The following is a 16,854-nucleotide window of genomic DNA, read 5'->3' as shown; positions in this document are numbered from 1 at the left end:
TTTGTTTCAGGCTTTAGTTCTCTGTGTGGAAGCTGAACACTCATCAGTCTGCAGTGATGGAAGAGAGGAGCTTTCAGAGGTCAGATATGAACACAACAGAGCTCTTCAACATCGACTGGACATGACAGTGAGCGGGATAGTCATTAAAATAGTGCTTCACTCCTTTAACATGTTTGACAGAATAAAAGAAAAAAAAGGATGCATGAACCGCTCGTACGAACAGATTCGTTCTTAAGAGACTCAAGTGATTTAAGAAACTTTGAGGCGTTTTCTCGTATAGACGTTTCTTCACAAGGGGAAAACACTCGTTTGACTTGTAATTATAATGTCTTAATCTGAATGAATCTGGAATTTAAATATGATACTGAAATTAACTAAAATAAAGTTTATGACTAAAGCAAGCGACTGCCTCCCATCACAGACCGCTTTGCTTTAGAAAGATGTTTTTTAGCATCTACCTTCACATTAAAGCATTCCCTCTTTATTTCTGTCACACTACAGTGCTGCTCTAATGACACGTCGTTGTGTTTATATTTTCTAATTGTTTCAGGTCATCGACTACTGACACTCCTCAACTTCTTATGCTTTTGTCTGCTGGTTTCTGAAAACAGAACTTGAAGCTCTGTGGTGTGAACTCTTTGGTAACATTTCCGTGAATGAAACGGAGCGGAACAGGTCGCCTTATATGGCAATTTTAGGGGCGTTGATTATATCAATGATCACATCTCATGAATGCGCACCTCCACATGAACAGGTGATATTCATCAGGGTCATGTCTAGATGGTCACCCTAGATTTTGGAAACTCTCATGAGCCGCTTCAACATCTTCTTGTCTCACTGTTTTATGCTGTGACAACGCTAATGTTAAGGTTAAGGATTAGGCACAAAGACCACTCGGTTCGGGTTCGGGAAAATATGATGGTTTGGGTTAAAATGATCACTTGAAACGTGGTGTGGGTTAAAGTTACTACTTCCTTACGAATCTCTTGAGAGTTTCACAAATCTAGGGTCACCAATTACATGACCATTCATCAGGCTGAGATGAGTGATTTACAAGATGTTCAGGCCGGTAAGAAAGTTTGTTGAATCCGACTTGGAACACTCATACAAGCAAACCTCACAGAAAAAAGTCTTTTTTTTTCTTTTAGGATAGTTTTAGAATAAGAATATGAAAATGTTCTTGCATGAGGCCCAATGTCTTTTATATCCTGTCAAAACCTGGTGCCTACATTACCCACAATGCTACTGGAGATTGTGGAGCAGGCTACAGAGGTCTGATAACCTTGCTTCTTTCTAACTCCACACCCCAGATTTTTATCATTTTTCAAACTTGTAGTCGTCAGCCCCGACTGACGCTATCTCAAATTACATCACTTGAGGCAATTTATCAGATTTCACACAACTCCTTCTGGAGACACAAAAGGCTTTATAGACCTACTACTTTTTACACATAGGACACCTGGAAACCTGCACTTCACCTTTAAGAGGTGTGTGTTTACACATTTTAATGTGCCACATTATAGAATAATAGTATTGTATCATATTGTAGTATGTATTTCTAATTAGCTGGAGGTATTGTCCATTAAAATTGTATAACAGGACATCCCAAACATAACTCCAGTTCAACCAACTGTCCAAATCAGCCCACAAGGTATTTTAAAGGTATACTATGCAGGATTTGTTGGTGGGTGTTTGTAAACACACAGCAACACACAACACCAGAGAGAGAGAGAGAGAGAGAGAGAGAGAGAGAGAGAGCAGTGGTGGTCGAGTGAGCTAGAGAGTGAACGAAGAGAGCGAGCGGTGCTGGTGAGAGCAAAGCCGTAAATCAGATGGCGATTTCATTCTAAAACACAAATAAACACGCCCACACCTTCGCACAACCCTGCGGGAAGGCGTTGCATTGCCGGATTTTGTTTGAATGCAGAGCTGCATCCTGTCCGCTGTGATCAGCACTGTGTAGTTTGACAGTTTCATCTGAGTTTCGTAAGCCGGGTGTGTTGTGCTGGATGGACTAATTTGCATAAAGTTAAAATTGACTATGATTATGATTATGCAAAGTCAGATACAGCGATTGGTACGTCAACTGTCCATGCCGTATCCATCATGCACCGTGCGGCTGGGTCCACTGCTCTGCATAGAAAATGAATAGGATCCGTCGACTTGACATCTGTCAACCGATCCAGTGTGTCTCCACTTTTACAGCTGTGGAGGGTATAAATATACCCGCAAACGATCGGAAGCCCTTACTGGAACCAAAATACAATGTAACCTCTAATTCTGTGATTTGTGCATGACAATACCAAATGTGTGTCTGAGTTACCCCGTGTCTAGACTGCAAGCATAATGTGAGCAGCACATTAGCAGAGCAGCAGCAGCAGTGAGTGCTCTGTCTCTGTGTCTACACTGGGGGTATTCAGATGCAGTGTAGAGTGTAGGTCACCTGCGTTTTGGAAGCACTAATAGCACTTAATGTGATGGAGACTCCATGCAAAGATGCAAACAGAGTCAGAGTGGGTAGGGGGAGGATGTAGGGGATGGAATCGAATTGAGCCTATGACTGACAAGCAGAGGCCTTATGTAGGCTAGTTGTCAACAAATCAATAACTGTAATTGATGAAATCATAGAATAAACAGAACCAGAGAAACTCAAAGCATTACACAAATATGACCCCTACAGTGTAGGAGGCATAAATATATTTGCTTTTTTTTAGGTATGTAATAATTTGAGACAAAGATAACCTACATGTTTTAAAATCTGTTGCACATGATAACATTACACTTTTTATTTGGATGTTACACATTTCCTGTATGTCAGCTGTACATTCACACAGCAAAACTGTATAAAACTGGTAAGTTACAAACAAAATGTGTGCTTTGCATTGAATATATTAACATTTAACTACATCTTAACATCAGAGCTACACACTATTTATGTTCTTAAATAATTAAGCCATCCTGTTGTTCCTATCTTGCATCAAATCAGTGAATCAGCAGTGACCACCCTCTTAATTATTATCATTCACCACATTAACAACAAGAGGGTCTCTCTGGTCTGTAAGGTGACAAACACCTGAGCTTTCTACAGGTGTCTTTTCCTTCAGTCCATTATGTACTGAGAAGGACGAGCCTCCACCCTGAATCATACAAACATCATTTGTCTTCAGACTTGTGGAGAAAAGCTGTGGACTTTGGTTCCAGTGGTAAACAGTCTCTGAAGTCTTCTGTGGCGGCTCGGGAAGTTTAACAGGACGAGTCCCAAATCCCACTGATGACCTGTCTACAGACAGTCTGCGGCCTCTCCTGCTCGGGGCGCTGTTCCACATGTGAGTTCCCATATGAACCTGTAAAAGGGCAGTCAGTGGTTACCATTTTGTACATGCTGATATCTCTAAATGCCTTGATCCCACCTGCCTTTAAAACAGTCCTGTAGAAATCAATTCATTTCAATTATTATTATTGTGATTAAGCCATTTTCTCTTGCTGGTGAAGTTATAACACAACAATTTGCAACTCCCATATGGTCTAGCGGTTAGGATTCCTGGTTTTCACCCAGGTGGCCCGGGTTCGACTCCCGGTATGGGAAGTGGTGTGTCACTGTTGGTCACTTTACTGTGATCATAACTTAAAAAGTCCTCCAGAAAATGGTCACACCATAAATAGTTCTTAACATACCATATACATTTGTTCGTTTACAGGAAACTGGTGTGTCCAGACAAAGCAGCGACTGACATGGTTTGAGGCTGAAGTACCTTAAATGGCCACTAGATGGTGGCTCCAATTGACTCCCATTCAAAAAATGTCAATTTCTTGCTAGAAATACTAAGTCAATATTGTTTTCTCAAGGGGTCATTCTGGTCTCCATCGCTAGATTCAGGCCCTCTAATAAGTGTGCTGAATTATTGATCTGTCTATAAGATTTAAAGACTTATAGTAGCTTTGATGTCTGCCGTGGGGGCGGTGATTGACAGCTGTGATTGACAGTTGGCTCACCTGCTGCTCTCCCCGGCACCAGGAGTTGCGCTGAGTCAGACTATTGTTGCAATATTTCTACAAGTTTCAGGTTACTTCATGTTAGCACAAATCGCTTCTGTCCGAGGTAGCAGGGCATGTTTCCAGAGCTTGAAAGGCAACATAGGTATGTTTTCATAAGTATGTTTTAATCAGTGTATAATCCTGTGAAAGTAATAATCATTATGTTTTCGTTACCATAGACTGAGCCCTTTATATCTTCATAGGGAACGGGTCCCCTTCCATGGCGGCCGCCTTGTTGCACCGCCATGTTTCTACAGCAGCCCAGAATGGACAAACCAAACACTGGCTCAAGAGAGGGACTTTCATGTTTTTTGCAAGTTTCACGGCCACCATAGGTTCTCCTACATGCTTGGAAGGGGTATTCAGTTGGTTGCAATCTGCAACCTCATCGTACCATGCCACTAAATCATACACACTAGACCTTTAAATTTTTGTGTGCCCAGGCCTTTAAGATGAGTTAATAATTCCGCCGTGGCTGACATTCACCTCCTCAAAAATGTAACTACAGTTCACAGCTACGGTGCTTACAAAGAGGAGTGTGACTGGTTAGTTTGGGCTGCTTGTTTTTTCTCCGACAAAAATCTGATGCTGGTAGAGATTGCGCTCTACCGCACAAGACATCTTGATAACGGTTAATAGTACATACTAACACAGTGACTTTGACTGATCCCTGTACAATGCAATGTTCATATCCATCCATTCCCATAGCAGGAGTTGAACTGGGTTTAGCTGCCTTGGTGAAAACCAAGAATCCTGACCGCTAGACCATATGGGACTTAAAGGTTCTTACATTATATTTATTAACACTCTAATGTCAGTCATCAGTATCTTTTCTATATATATATCTTCTTTGCCATACTGGGAGTTGAACCATGGCAGCCTGGGGAAAAACCCAGAATCCTAACCACTAGACCATGTGGTCCTTTATATTACAGGGATTTATACTCTAACAGGTGGCCAGGCACATCCTAGGACAGAAATATTTGTCAAGCAGAACTGTTAAACTCCTAAATTGGTTTAATTTTGATAAATTAGTTAATTGAAAACCAGGAAAACCAAACCAGGAATCCTAACTGCTAGACCGTGTGGGACCTACCAGAATTGCAATTCCTCATTTTTAAAGCATACAGTAACTCTTCTCCAAAGTTTAACCCTAACCCTGGCAGTCACATGGTCCATATTTAAAGACAAGGAACACCATATTTCATTCAAAGGTGCAATCAGTAAGTTATTACCTGGTCTTTTCACAAGCTGACTATGATTTATCATCAGAAGGGTCAACAAATTTTGTTGTTCAGTTTTTCTTCAGTGGCTGCTCAGATTTTCAGTTTTCATACCAGGCAAAGCAGATCTGGCCCTGTGTACGTGCAAGGAATACTCTAATTTCTCAGGGATCATGAACTACCCAATTTGAAATGCACACGGTTTGTTTTTACAAAACTCAAATGAACATTGGTGCAACATTTGAAAGGTGGAAGAAGCCTCAGAATCTGAAAAACTTCAATCCTGAGATGTCATTATATTTCAGGGCAGGACAGGTAAGCAACCAATGATTTAGCTAACATTAGCTCTTTTTGTGCCTTGTCTTACAAGCCATTAGTCATTTCATACCGACATTAAACACAATAAGCACTAAATGTGAGGCAGGCTTTGTTTGTGCTCAGTGGAAGAGATATTTTCCTGAATAAAATGAGTTAAGTCATCTAGATGTACACACTGTAATGACATCCAGGCAGTCTAACCCTAACCCAACAAATAAGTCTGATATTTATTATAATAAATTAGTGACAAAAACTATTACTACATCTGGAGTATTACAACTAATGGGTTAGCTTAAAATTTGTAAATAAAATCCCAATGTGTAACTTGAAAAAATAAAATAAATCGGAGTGGCATGTGTTGCCGATGTTTCCTGCATGTTACCAAAGAGCCATACTTTACTGATAATACCTCTAATGCAGGAGAATGCTTTGTGATGTTCATGAAAGCCAAACTGTATAGGTGAAACAAACCTTTAGGTTTCCTTTGGTAGTAAAAGCTCGTCCACAGACGGTGCAGGCGAATGGCCTCTCCCCGGTGTGAGTCCTCTCATGGATCTGCAGAGCACTGGAGGAGGAGAAGCTCTTCCCACAAGTGTTGCAGTGGTGCTGTTTGGGTGTCCGTCGAGGTGGTGCAACAGCACATACGTCATCACAGCGATCCCTACTATTAATAACAGAGGGGCTCAGGAACGCTGTCACCTCTGTCTTCACAGTTGGTGAGCCAGTGGATAACATGGAGCCATTATGGTTTGGTGTTAGGTTAGGATTGGAGGGTTCAAAGAGACGTGGTGGGAAGTCCCTCATTTGATGTGTCAGCATGTGTTGTTTGAGATTCCCCTTTGTGGAAAAGCCCCTGTTGCATGTTGTGCAGATAAAAGGTCTCTCCTTGGTATGGCTTCTATAGTGGATATCCAAGGCACTTTGACAGGCAAAAGTCTTTCCACATATGTCACAGTAAGTGTTCTTAAAGATCCCCTTCTCATGCAGGTTGTGAATCAAGCTTGGAGAATCGTCTGCGTGGCTAAATAATTTTAGGTCAGTTGGCGCTGTGGCAGATGCGCAAAGCGTTAAAGTGGTTGAGTTGAGCCACGTCTGGAACGGTTTGTCAGGTTTTAAATACACTGAAGCTTGACTGCTTGGGGACATAGACTGAGTGGAAGAGGAACTGTCAGACATTGAGAATGTGCCATTGCATTGACCGCTTTCAGCAGCCTGTTTGTTGTTTGTTTGACAACTTTCGTCTGGTTTCTCTGTCTTGATCCATTGGAGCTGGTAACTCGTCTTCTTGAGAGCATCAAAAGGGCTTTTATCAAATGATGATGGGACCAAATGGATAGACAAAGATTTGAATCTAGACAATCTGTTGTCACAAAAACCCTCATTATTGTCATCCGAAATGTTGTTTATGTGATTCAGTTTTGTTCTGTCTCTGAATCCTTCATTACAATCTGCTGTGTATTTCCGATCTGTAAGGTCTGCACTGGGTATGTGACCTTCCATATGCATGTGTACATGTTGCTGTAGGACCACAGCATTGGTGAACTTCTTTTGGCAGATGGGACACGAGTGCTGGACTCTCAATGGGATTGTTGCACGGTGAACAGCTTGGTGTGTCTTCAGGTTTCCTTTGGTGGTGAAGGCTCGACAACACACTTGACACTGGTACGGACGCTCCCCTGTATGTGTCCGATAATGCATCCTCAGGGCACTCTGACAACTGAGTATGCGATGGCAGATGACACACTCATTTGGGTCCGACACACTTTTGTTAGAGTTCTCTGATAGCAGCTGGGGTTCAGGGTTCTCAGAGCGTTTGAATGAATGAAATCCTGAAAATGAGGTAGAATCTGGGTGGGTGAATAGTTTGGGTATAACATTGGCTGATTCCACTGACTTTGTGGTCATCACTTTTGAGATAAAGTTAAAAGATGGGTTTACATCTTCACTTTTAAGATTCATTGTTCTTTGTTGGCTGCTCTCAAATGATTCAGAAGTTATTGTAGGGTTTGCTGTTGAGGTGGAGTCAAAGCTTCCTGATGAATCAAAGTAAAGCTCACCTTGAGCACGGGGAATTGGTACTGAGATAGGCTGCTCTTCTTGCTTAAGAGCCTTGAGAGATGACAGGTTGGTTGACTCTGACTGTTTCAGGGAACCAGAGGTAGTTGCAGCCAGGGATGGCAACTTATCCAGCCAGCTTTCTTTCTCTGGTGACATGGACATACTATGACTAATCCCAGCATTGGTTCTGATACTATTTGGGTGCTGTGGAACTGGACAAGGGTTCATTTGGATGTGTGGATATCTCTCTTTGTGCTTCTGGAAATGAACCTTCAAATTCCCGCGAGTGGAGAACCTGTTTCCACAGATGTTGCATTTATATGGCCTTTCTCCAGTGTGTGATCGCAAATGAATTTGCAAGGCACTGTCACTCCCAAGTACTTTGGAACAAAACCTGCATGTGTGTTTAAAGAGAGAGTCTTTTGAACACAGTTTGGGTTCAGAAAGCTTCAGATTCTTGAATCTCCTCTGATGAGCCAAGGCTGCCAGGGCATCCAGATCCTCCACAATTGCACTGATGTTTGGTATTGAATTTGATGCTGTTTGTTCACTGCTAGATGAAGGGTGAGGTAAGTATGTGCTCTCTGAATTTTTGCTGATGAACTGATTATTGCTAAACATCAAAGAGGACATCTCGGTTTGGGATAAGAAGTTCAGTTTGGAGTCAGAAGAACCACAGTGCACATGCTCTTTTTTGGGAACATGCTTGTGAACAGCTGAAGTTGTGAGCTCACTGACAGGTTGTGAAGAGCTTTTTGATGCATCTCTGCTATCATGTTGACTTTGCTTCAGTTGCTCGTTGGCTGCAAACTGCTTGAAGTCACTCATGTTAACAGACTGAGTGGACAAACATTTGGCTATCCCTGCAGCTGCAGCTAGCTGTTGAGACAGATGTGCACTGAGAGCCTTGAGCTGATTGGTGGATTTTGAGGATGACAGCTCTTTGGTGCAGATTACCAGAGTCTCCGGTATCTCGGCTCTGTGAGAAGCAAACAGCAGAACCTGGTGACGAATCTGATCAATTAGCTGCAACTGATGGATTTGCTGTATTTGCAGGGCGAGTAGCTGCTGCAGCAGAGACGAGATGGCAGTCTTACTGTGGAAACTATCTGAGTGAGTCGACTGTGAAAACTGAGCCACAGCCACTTTAGTGTTCTCAAGGTTTTCAATGATGACGTTGCTCTTCATCCACGAGTATCCTCCCTGGTCAACTGAGCAGCCATGTTGAGGTAAAGATACTGCTGGGAAAAGTGAGGTACTTCCCTGGTTACTGCTGGTGCCCTGAACACTGCTGTGGCTACTTTTGCTCCTAAAACAATCCATGTCTTCTGCACTTTGATTGGATCTGTCCTGTGTTGGCGTGTTGCAGTGTTCAACCTCAGAGTTATGGACTGTTTCACCCAGCTCCACTGCTGTGCTGGCTGGTAATGAGGCTGCAGGGGGAACGTTGCTGCCGTACAGCAGATCCTCGTTCTCATTCACAATGAGAACAGGAGGATTTGGAAAGCAATCCTTTTGATGCTGTTCCAGGTCTGATAGCGAGCTAAACTCAGCGCAACATCGGCTACAGACACAAGCAGCAGGATCCACTGCAGGATGAGCCGAGCTGAGAGAGGCATCATCTGAAAGAGATTCAAAATAGAGGAAAATCATTATTGTCATGATGCCACTGCATGTTTCTAGAGTATTTTAAAAACTTTCATAAATGTCACTGTATCATCAAAAACAAACTGTTAAATTCTATGAATTCCTTCAAATTAAATTACAATTGAAAGAGTGCAAGCTACTCATGAATACAAATCATTTTTCAAAAAGAATCTCAAATTTCTGTCTTATTAAAGTTTAAAGTAAATTACTTGATAAGTAGCAAATACAATGTTTCAATTTAAGATTAGCCATAAAACATCACAACCAATTTTCCACTTGACTGAACTCTGCAAGTGGCCAAAATATTTTAATTAAGAATTAATGAACATATTAAAAATTATAAAAGTAGCCTACATACAGTACATACAATAATTTAAATATGTTGCAGGGTTAATTCAAACTTTAATTCAACAAATGTAACCCTCATTAGAAAATGAGCTGAAATATGAAATATTTAATAAATCGAGGATACAAAAAAATCTAACAGAAATTCTATAGAAGCATTAGATTTTTATCACATAGTAGGATACTGTAGTACTACTGTATACTAAACTATTGATATCACACTACCGGTCCAATATAATAAGGATATTATTGAACTGATTATCCCAAGACAGACCTACTATTCATGAATAAATAAACATTAGAAAGTTTAAGAGTTTTATGTCACATCGCCTGTAGTGTTTTTCAACTTCTGTTAATAAAAACATAATTTCTCTTAGAGTCACATGACTGTAAACTTCACAGCACTTTTCCTCAAAGATGGAAAATAATATTATATATATAAAAGTGACTTACCGATGTGTTCAGTGAGAGATAAACCACCGGACTGGACGTGCTGTGGTTTGAGTTGTTTCCTCCGTGACATGTTCCCAACTCTGACTCAACTGAATGAAAAGAGACGGAGAGACAGAGAGAGAGAGAGAGAGAGAGAGAAGGGGTGGGGGATTCACAGAGAGGGGAGGGGGGGAGAGAGAGAGATTCAACAGATAATACGCTATTTGTCATAAATAGACAAATGTGTATTTACCTGCTGACCATGCCCTCTACACACACACACACATACACACACACACACATTTATTTATCTCTGTGTTAAAACTTGTGTTCTGTTTCTCACTGAGGAAATATTAGAAACATTAACATCCACTTTCCCCTTTTGTTTCAACTTAAAGGCTTTTCTTATTGTCAACTAATCTCATGTTTGGAGCCAAACCAACAATGAACTGATCTATACAAGTATTATGTTTGTATCCAAAGTCTGATATATCTTATTCCTCTGTGCCGTAGACCTTCGTTGTTATCCAAAAATGATCAAAAACACATCAGTGAGTCACACCGCTGCACTGGGTGACACGTTCTTTCATCACAAAGAGTTTGGTCATGCTAGTTTGTTTAGAAATGGCTCCAAAGACTAATAACAGCGATCACATTTTCAGTCTCTGGAGAGTAGTTCCATATCACCACATATCCATATATCAAGTTCTTTGACAAAAATGTACAATGTGGCACAAACAGTGGTGGAAAGTAACTAAGTACATTTACTTATTAAGTACTGTATTTAAGTACAATTTTGAGGGACTTGTACTTTACTTGAGTATTTCCATTTGATGCTACTTTATACTTCCACTCCACTACATTTCAGAGGGAAATATTGTACTTTCTACTCCACTACATTTATTTGACAACTTTAGTTACTTTTCAGATGAAGATTTGACACAATGGATAATATAACAAGCTTTTAAAATACAACACATTGTTAAAGATGAAACCAGTGGTTTCCAACCTTTTTGGCTTTTGACGTCTTACAAAAAGCAGTGTGTAGTCGGGGTCACATTTCACATGTCTATGAGTTGTTAACAGCTCCACCAAATAGTGATTTATGTGTAATTATGTACTTTTACTTATAATGGAGTATTTTTACTTTGCTGTATTGGTACTTTTACTTAAGTAAAGGATCTGAATACTTCTTTAATCACTGAGCACAAAGTGATTGTGAAAGAGGTTGTGATAAGTAGCACAACAAGCTAATGCAGCACTTAAAATAGAAATGTGTCCCCAAATGACAGCATAACAAGTAGAATTTTACAGTATTACCTTCAAACAAAAGGGAATGTTTGGAACATAAGGGAAGAGGAACTTCAGCATTATTATCTGGTAATTTTGACTTCCCAGAATTTCCATGTCATTTTGAGGGTATTACACTGATAGTATCCATGATATTTTGAAAACATGAACCTATAATACCTCATTATTATCAGGTTATTACCCCATTTATGTCACCATATTACATTGTTATCTTTATACATGTTTTTGTTTTTGGCCCATCATTACCCTGTTATATATATTTCTCTCTAACATTACCTAGATATACCCATTGTTAATACCAGGCTATTACCTGGTTATTACTCTGGTAATTACCATGATATTACTTTATTATGTATTGTAAGAATATTACCTCACTATTACCTTGTTATTACCGAGTTGTGAGATAAAGTGCTACCAAATTTCTTTTAGACCAGATTATCTAACATGCTTATATTCCACCAAAAAAATCTTCCACTCTTTATTTACTGTCATACTACAGAAGTGAAGATTATTTATCCTCCAAAGCATCTTTAATGTCAACATTCCCAGTTCAGTATTTTTATTGAACACCACGAAGGAATTGGTTAAAGTTTATATCTTAATATTTAACCTGAGAGTTTTTACTTTACAGGTGAGGGCTTCACTCACCTCCTCTTATGCAAAGTCATGTGAATCAACAGCACGATAACAGTCTGACAGATGGTCTCTGATTCATTCTTCAAATACACAAATACATCTCTGTATGACGGGAACTGTCTCAGGTGTGTGTGTGAAGTCATCCAGGTGTTCTCACGCACTCTTCAGAAAAGGACACACTGTCATTAGATATGAGACTTCTTAGCAGCTCAGACCCCTCGGGGGCCTTAGCAACACTCTACAGTGGCCGAAACCACAACACTGAGTCATGTCAACACTGAGGGTCGTCTGTTCAGTCAACTAAACTCTGCTTCCTGTCTTCTGAAGTGTGATATAACATCTGAGGTTTCAGTCAGAATGAGTGAATGATCTGGAGGAAGAAAGTTTCTTCACCTGTTTCAATGACAACAAAGAATAAAGAAAGTCACAGGTGGCGTGACAGATTTATCCCTGAACAGACAATTGTAGGGATTCTGGGACTGTAGAGGTCATTCTTTAGCACCTCTTTGCAAAAAAGGCAATAAGTATCAAGGCACAATCCAACAGAACATATAGACATAGAAGTGTGTCCACTTCCTTGTTACATTTCATTACAAAAGTGTCGACAGATAAACTCTTTTCACTCACCGTCACTTTCACTTCAATTTGACCTTTTCATACTCAAACAACCAACACAATTTGATTTTGCAATAAGTTTACTATCATTTTTGGACATTTAGTGACATAATTTATCTGGCACCCCTATTGGCAGTAATCGGCGACTGCTATGACCAAACCAGCATCTAACAGGTCCGAAGTGACATCTGTAGGTATGTTTACATGCTGTTTAATGTACTCCAGCTGAGTAGTTTATTGGCTATCTTGCCTGCTAACTGACATCAGTGGTGCATTTTTCCCCGATAAATGTTTGTTTGGCGGCTCATTTGACAAGCTAAGCTGCAGGACAAGACACGTGTTCATGTTTGTTAGTTAGCTAAGAAGGAGACTTTAGCAGGAAAGCTAATGTGGGTTGTTGTTCACAGTCTGTGGCTCTTGTGTTGTGTAGCAGGATGCAATCAGGCTCAGTGTGACCGTCTGCTCTGCCGATGACAGAACGACATGTATCACTTCATGCAAGATTTGATTTGCTGTATTTGCTGTATTGAAATAAGGACTCTTTAATGGAAATAATGTAAAACTAGGGGGTGCCATCATGAAACCAAAGAATTGAAAATATAAATTTTTCCCTTTTGGTTTGTGATTTTTTTTCTCAAAGGAGAAAACAGGACAACTAATTAACAGAGCAGCTATGTTGCTGTAGGAGACAAAATTTTGTTGGACTTAAAGTTACTCAGTTACTTTGAGTATTGAGTTTTGTTGACATCTCAATTTAATTATTAATCACTTTTGCTTTGTCTTTTTTTTCATATAAACAAAGCTTTTTTACAAAACTAAGTAACAAACCTGCATCCTGTTCCGTCCATAACAGGACTAAAGATAGGACCATAACTTAACTCTAATATTTACTAAATATGCACTGTACAATAACAGTAATTTACTGATAAATGATAAATTATATGATGTGAAGTTGTGTTTAGTGTGACATCATAGGAGCGACTGTGAGAGTCAGTCGATTTGAGATGAGGGTAAATTAATTTGCCGGATGTTTAGAGATTAAACTGATGCAGCTCTGCAGCTTTCAGCCGCTTCTCTATAAACTTTGACATTTTTAGTCACAGCACTGAGCTGCATGATTCAGAGTAACAACGTCCGCAGTTTAGAATAAACATAAACTCAAAGATCAACCAGCAGAACGAGAGCAGTCTCTGTTTTTATAATGATAATGATTCTCACAGAGAAGAGCGGTGAGGTGTCGACACTGTCGAGTCTATTGTGTCCAAGTTAACAGAGACAGATGAGTAATGCAGGACAATTATATGCTTAACAGAAAATGTGAGTCACTGCTGCTGATTTCATCCAAACAGCTGAGAAACGCCTCAGACCGACGCCTCTGCTGAGAGCAAAATCCATCTTGCAGCTGTTTCACTTACAGTTCATTATAAAATAAACCTTATAATTAAATTAAGCATATAGGAAGAATGACAACATAAACACAAAAAAGAGCCCAATACTTCTCATTTCATTAAATAAATGACTGATCACAAAAACAGACATTTTTGTACCTTTTGGGAATAAAAGGGAAAGCTATTGAATTAAACATTCTTGTATCATAAACTACAAAAACTAGACTGTCTTGTTTTGTACCTGTGTACCAGTTAATAATTAGTTAAATATAATTATGCTGTCAGTAAATGATGGATAAATTAATGAATAATTAGATTCATAAAATGTTTTGAGGATGTTTTGATGAGTTATTGGATAGCTTTCATTTTCAGTGTCATGAATTTAAGCAATATTGTATGGTGGCCCTGAGGTGCAAAACACAACATTTCAGAAAACACAGTGGCATTTCACATTTCCGAAATGTTGTTGTGTTTCATAAGAAAATAAAGTGAAGTCTGTTAAATGACAATTATTTAGCCTTTTGTTTTTAATAACTGAACTAATAAAAGAAAACAGAGCTGAATTATTGTCCTTTTAACATGTTTCATTCATTTTCATTATGACACAGTAAATGCACACATGGAAAAGAAATTCCAGTAACAGTGTGTATTGTATTTCACTTTATTTCTTGATTTGTTTTCATGTAGGCATTTTAAATCTTCCATATTGAAATGTCCATATTTATTAATATATATATGTATTGATTTATGATCCATTACTATAGATGATTAATCAAATTGTCAGGTTGGTAATTTTATTAACTTTTTATTTAATTCATAATTTTTTAATTAATTAATTAAAGATATTACAGGTTATTTCTCATTCTTTGTATATTCTGTGTTTTTTAAAAATATATATATTTGTTAGTATGCAAAAATTTTACTTTTCTGCATGTTTATTTCTCATTTAAAGCAAAAATATGTATAATCTTGTAAAAACACAAAAATTCAGTTCAGTTGATTAACTCTGATCTCATAAACAGCATATGAAAGTGTTTTATTGTTTGTTTTATTCTAATTTAACATTTTAATATTTATTAATTTTCTGTGTGTAACATGGACGGAGCTAAAACTGCACTTCATTGTGCAAACCTGTATGTTTAATGACAAGAGAGAAGAAATGATGAACTCTAATGTAGTGTATTTCAGTATATTATTCTAATAAAATGTATTAATAATAAACTGCAGACATACTGTCTTTGTGAAATAAACATAAGGAGAAATCTGCATGTCTCATTTTCCTGAACCCTTTATATTCATTCTTTCACAGTTGTAACCAGCAGCACCATCTGGTGGTGACACACAGACTCAACCAGGTCAGTTTTTACTCATTTTATTACATCAGAGTTGTTTTACAATCAAGAAAAGCTCATAAAGTCAAATTTACTGGATGTAAACAAACAGATTTCAGAAGTAAAAAATAAAGGCACTTAAGTTACACCGCCCTCGATAAAATAAGTTTTCTTTTCTCTCTTTTTTTTTTTTTTTTTTACAAATATTTACACTTTTCTCATCATGACAAAGTTAGTTAAAAGATGATCAGTGATACCAGTTTGTTTGGGTTAAAATACATGAGAACAAAAGGATGTACTGTACATTTAACATGGATATAAAAGAGTTTCATTTAAATAAAGAGATTTGAAAAATGTGACAGCAAAAGTATCTGCTGGTGTGACAATAAGAATCACAATTAAACATCACAGAAGCCATAATCAATACTGAGCCTGTTAACTGACAAATTTGATCACTTTTAATGATGAATCACAAAGATCAGGCAGAAATATTCATGATGGATTTAAATGAAACTCTCTTGTTTCCTGTCAGCTAACGGGTAAATAAGACAGAGAGAATTAAATCATATTTTTTTTTAGTTATTAGTATCATAGAAAACATGGAGTTGTCTAATGAAAATATCAGTAAATAACTTTCAGAGAATAGAGTTTAAAAACACACATACACACACACACACACACACACACACATACACACACACACACAGACACACAAACCGAACGTAAAACACAGCATCAAAAGCTGGTGCAGAATGAAAACACTGCTGTGATCCAGCGATCAGAAAACTGCTGCTACTTCATCACACCGACGCTTCAGTCAGAAACTTCTAGTATAAAATAATAATAATAATATTAATAAAAATACATTCATGTATGAGAGAATAAATGTGGATGGAATGAAGAGTTTTACACACAGAAACACTGAGATGAGTTCAGTTCCTCCTCAGAGCAGAAAGCAACAACACGGCAGCGAATGAAACACTAACGATGACGTCGATGATGTTTACTGTTCATACAACTGGTTTGACTCCCAGAATGCAGGCTCACTTGTGGTTCCTAGAGTCTCTAAAAGCAGAATGGGAGGCAGAGCCTTCAGCTATCAGGTTCCTCTCCTGTGGAACCATCTTCCAGTTTGGGTCCGAGGGGCAGACACCCTCTCTACGTCTCAGAGTCGGCTTAAAACTTTCCTTTTTGATAAAGCTTCTACTAAGGGCCGACCAGGCTCGCCTTAGACCAGCTGATATAGGCCTAGACTGCTGGGAGACTTCCCATGATGCACTGAGCTGCTCTCTCCTCCTCTCCATATGTACACATTCATGTCCCATTAATGCATGTTACTAGCTTGATGTTCTTGTGCTTTCTCGTCTCGCAGGTGTCCCTGGATCGTGGTCGGGGACCGCCTGCTGCTGTGGTCCTGCTTGACTCCCACTGCTATCGCTGTTATTATAATTAGTCATATTTCTATTATTATTATTGTTGCTATTGTTATTATTGTTGTTGCTGTGCTTCTCTGTG

The 16,854-nt window shown here is 38.9% G+C and overlaps 1 protein-coding gene, 1 long non-coding RNA gene and 1 other non-coding gene across 3 annotated transcripts; 2 read left to right on the top strand and 1 right to left on the bottom strand.

The window, feature by feature from the left end:
- Positions 1-2,720: 2,720 nt before the first annotated feature.
- sall1b (spalt-like transcription factor 1b) lies at positions 2,721-10,152 on the bottom strand. Its single transcript, XM_042411947.1, has 3 exons — positions 10,080-10,152; positions 6,048-9,256; positions 2,721-3,344 (listed from the first exon to the last, which is right to left on the bottom strand). Exons 1-3 carry the CDS (start codon positions 10,147-10,149, stop codon positions 3,009-3,011), a joined length of 3,615 nt encoding a protein of 1,204 aa, XP_042267881.1. The 5' UTR covers positions 10,150-10,152; the 3' UTR covers positions 2,721-3,008.
- On the top strand, positions 3,249-16,854 carry LOC121897451. The gene is made up of 3 exons (XR_006096227.1): positions 3,249-3,326; positions 15,318-15,363; positions 16,712-16,854. It is a non-coding gene; the product is annotated as an uncharacterized LOC121897451 (long non-coding RNA).
- On the top strand, positions 3,515-3,586 carry trnae-uuc. Its single transcript has one exon. It is a non-coding gene; the product is annotated as a tRNA-Glu (tRNA).

This window comes from Thunnus maccoyii, chromosome 5, assembly GCF_910596095.1.
Source record: "Thunnus maccoyii chromosome 5, fThuMac1.1, whole genome shotgun sequence".
NCBI lineage: Eukaryota > Metazoa > Chordata > Actinopteri > Scombriformes > Scombridae > Thunnus > Thunnus maccoyii.
This window is presented reverse-complemented; position numbering and strand designations above follow the sequence as displayed.

What these genes read in the sequence shown, in the direction of transcription:
- sall1b (XM_042411947.1), bottom strand. Translation starts at nt 10,149, where the DNA reads ATGTCACGGAGGAAACAACTCAAACCACAGCACGTCCAGTCCGGTGGT. An exon ending in ATCTCTCACTGAACACATCG is followed by an intron (nt 9,257 to 10,079) that starts GTAAGTCACTTT and finishes AATCTCTTTCAG; the next exon opens with ATGATGCCTCTCTCAGCTCG. An exon ending in CTACCAAAGGAAACCTAAAG is followed by an intron (nt 3,345 to 6,047) that starts GTTTGTTTCACC and finishes GCCCTTTTACAG; the next exon opens with GTTCATATGGGAACTCACAT.